Consider the following 3969-nt stretch of genomic DNA (forward strand, 5'->3'; position numbering starts at 1 on the left):
CTCCCTCTCTCTCAATATGCACCACCTTGAAGGAAAACGTCCATAAAGACAACCAGCAAACCCATCAATGGAGATTTCTCCTGGTGAAACTTTATGAAACAATCATGTGGTAAAAAACTCAAGAACATTCGAGCCCTAATCTTCTTAACGATCATTGAATTTAAATCCTAAAGGGAAAAATAAAATCAATAAAATAAATCGGACATTTTTTTGGTGTAAGATTCAGTGGTTGTTAAACTATTGTACATAGGATCAAAGCCTGCAGAGCAAGCAATCTCAGTGAGAATAAAAAGGGATTCAATAGTTTTCTTTACTTCTCTAACTTAACTTGGTGATACGCATAACACCATCAACCAATTAACAGATGGAAAATGGACAAAATTAATCACAATGTAAGAAGAGCAAAGTTGATATATTATATAGGATCTAGAATTACCAGAAGGCAAGCAATACATCCAAAGCCGATCATGAAATACCGTCCCACATAGGTATCCGCAAGAAAAGCACCGATAAATGGCGTAAAATTCGTGGCAGCTGAATGAAGGTAGAGTATTTGTGCTCCATTGACAGCATCAATACCATACTCTCTTGTCAAATACAGTATCAGGTTTGCCGAAAGCCCATAATTTGCCAGTCTCTCAAATGCCTCATTTACTATAACAAATTACATCGAAAAACATAATCCGTGAAAAGGATAATCAGAGCATAATATACATGATTGTTTTTTTTTTTTTTAATATGTACGTACCTATGATAAATATCAAGGCTCTTAAGCCACCCTTAGTAGTACTGCTGCTCAAGAGCGGCTCTTTGATTTCCCCTTTATGATCTAAAGGATCTTCCATTTGCTCTTCTTGGACCCTGTTCTTGCCTGAGGGAGTATCACTGTTGAAACTGAATCTCGCTTAATGCCCAGGTTGTGAGAGAGGGCGGGGTTGCCTTTGCCACTCAATCATATGCTGGATATTCTGTTGCTCTGTCGGGTGGTTCCCCACGATACTGGTACAGAAGAACCAGCTACATTCTAGTAAAACAAAGCAAGAAAAAGAAGAAACGAGGAATCATGGATCATTTTTTTAATAGGGAAGTCATTTCAATGATTCTTGGATCCTAAAGCCAAGGTTGGCTTTGGTTAATCTTGTAGTTTTCTGCACGTTAGCATAAAGTGAATTGCAGTCCAGCCTGAACAAGAAAACAAGAGAAATGGAGAAAATTGCGGGTAGGATTTTTTGAGAAATGGAATTTGTTTATTCAACTACGCATGTGATCTTAGAATGGGATAGTATATATTTCAAATTGAAATCGTTTTTTTTTTTTTTTATTTCAATTCTTTTTTCCTCTGTAACCCAAGAGTTTTTCAAGATAGGGGAGGTACGCCATCCATTTAAATAGAAGTTAATTTTTGTTGCAGCCTCAAGTTGGTTCAAGGAAGACTTTCATTATATTTCCACTACTTCATAAATAAAGGATTTGACTGCACTTAACTTCATGATTTTTTCCTTTACATTACGTTTTTCAGGCAATAATTTATAAATTATAGCTAGAACATTGCCAAATAATAAGGGAATTGCTGATAAATATTTTTCATCAATACCACCAAACGACAACAATGATGAAATATTTTTGTTAAAATTAAATAAATAATAAATAATTAGTTAAGATTAATTATATGTTAATTTGATTTATTATTTCATTCATATTTTAACAGAACATTAGAAATGTGCATAAATGATAGTTGATTATTAAATTATGAATTTATTTTTAATTATTAAAAATAAATTTTGAATTGGTAGTTACATTATTTATAAATATTGTCGTTAATATTATATATAGGTTTTATAATTATTGCATCATCATTTTTGAATGTAGTGAGATTCATTTTAAAAAATTATATAGAAAAAAGTATTATAAGAGGGTGGATGCTTTTACTATTTTTATTTTTTATTTCAAAAATTATAAACTAAATATTAATGTGTAAAGTTTAAAAATATTACACCTTTCTAATTTAGATTTAATCTGACTGTTTAAAAATGTCACATTCATGAAACAATATTCCATTTTATATTGATCTCCAATTCAATAGTTGCTTTCTCATTTTCACTTTTCAATTAAGCTAACCTTTTAAACACTACACATGTTTCACTTTGTTGTTAGTCTTCATGAGATCTTCTTACATGATAGTTGATATATTTCTCTTTCACATTTTTATCATACTTTCTCAATGCAACTTTTCATTTTATTTATGAACCCATGTGATCAGAGATGAAATTAAAAATTAAAATTAAAAAAATCAAAATATAAATTATTTTATTATTTAAATTATAAATATAAATATTATTAAAAAAAATGCTGGAAAAAATTTTCCTTTGCAGGGGCTCCCCGCCCTCCACCCCTGCACATGATAATGATTTTTATATCTTAGCCTTTCATTTAATTAATGTGGTGAAAGAATCTGAAAATCCAATAACATTGTAAGTTCCACCACGCGCCTATTTTAAGAGCTTCCTCGGTTATGGCGGAATCTCCACCATTTTCGACTGCTCAACCGCGTGCCTTTCTAGAGGATAGAGGACTCGTGCGCGCATACAGATTGGAGTTTTTGTGGCATGCAAATGTTGATCTTCTCTCTGGCAAATCAATACAAAGTGCACAAGTCCGTCTGTTTCTTGGAATATTAACGAAGAGCCTACACACATTCTCTAATTAGATGTACATATATGATCATGTCATTTGAAGAATATTGTTAAATAAATTATAATTAAGAAGAGAGAGTCATGAATAATAACATATAATTAATCTTTCTTGTTGAACAGGAGGCATGTTACAACATTCACATGCAAAGAAATTATAACATTTTTAAAGAAATACAGTGTGTGTGTGTGTGTCTGTATATATAGATGTATGTATGTAAAAAAGAAGGAGTCTTCATTTTTTGTCTTCGGTACCGTTGCCCGCTTATGGCCTCCTTCGTGGACCGGACACGGTGGTGTTATCCCCAAATAAGAAATAACGGACGGGCCTCTCATGTAGGCTGATCATAATGGGCTTTCATACAGCCCAATTCTGGCAATCCAGTTTCTGCTAAGGCCGACATGTTTCGGCCTGCTCATTCATTCACACCCTCGTTGATGAAGAAGACAAGACTCACATGCGTTCTTCTCCATCTTGTGTTTTTTGTCCTTCACGTACTAAGAACATGGCGGGTGGGTGAATGGCTAGGTAGAACCCAAAGAAATGCCCGAGAATCTTAAATGAGAGAATCCTTTCCTTTCTATCCTCCCAAAAATTTAAGCGATTTCATATATAATTAAATGCTCGTTGGACCGCTAATTAATCAAGGACGGACCTGCTTTTCATTTATAAAAACAGGTTGCGAGCTTGGCAATAAAACAATTAAGCATTGGTAGCATCGGGCACATCATTAATGTGAAGAAATATCCTAAGAAGACATTAATAAATTAAGCACGTTAAGTAAAAAAAATCACAGTACAAGAACTACTTTATTTCACTAAAAGGAAAATAAATAAAATCAAAAGCACATAAAATAAAGTGGAAACATAAACAATTAATATTTTAATTAGAAAGTTATATATATATTGAAGTCTATAGTCAATAAATAAATTACTTCATGGGATACATCTCTTAATTATATTTAAGGAAAGAAATTACAATCCTGAATATACCTCATAATTGCTAACAGGCATGTACGTACGTACAGGGTTTTTTTTTTTCTTTTTTTTTTGGAGTCATATACATGCATGTACATATATAGATATAATTAGTCATATGGTGCTGACCACTATTCATAGAAAGCAGCATGCTTGACCTTTTTTCCACTTAATTAAATATTATTAATGGCACTCATAATTTATGTAGATAACACGATTGCCATTAACAATAATGAAGGAATTAATTTGATATGAAAGATTTGGAATGGGGATGGAATATTCGAGCATTTACACACCCAAA

At 32.4% G+C, this 3969-nt stretch overlaps 1 protein-coding gene across 2 annotated transcripts in view; it reads right to left on the reverse strand.

Moving 5' to 3' along the window:
- Positions 1 to 3969, reverse strand: part of LOC105127158 (protein NRT1/ PTR FAMILY 1.2-like) — a 9894-nt gene that overhangs the window by 2183 nt on the left and 3742 nt on the right. Inside the window, exons 1-2 of one of the 2 annotated variants that reach the window (XM_011028317.1) lie at positions 749 to 919; positions 437 to 654 (exon numbers count right to left, since the gene is read on the reverse strand). The exons of the other annotated variant lie outside the window; for it this stretch is intronic. Of the exons in view, the coding sequence (XP_011026619.1) occupies positions 437 to 654; positions 749 to 845 (315 nt within the window). The 5' untranslated portion in view covers positions 846 to 919. Of the gene's footprint in view, positions 1 to 436; positions 655 to 748; positions 920 to 3969 lie in introns of those variants that run through there. 2 annotated transcript variants of the gene reach the window in all.

Source organism: Populus euphratica, unplaced genomic scaffold (assembly GCF_000495115.2).
Source record: "Populus euphratica unplaced genomic scaffold, PopEup_1.0 scaffold50.1, whole genome shotgun sequence".
Lineage (NCBI taxonomy): Eukaryota > Viridiplantae > Streptophyta > Magnoliopsida > Malpighiales > Salicaceae > Populus > Populus euphratica.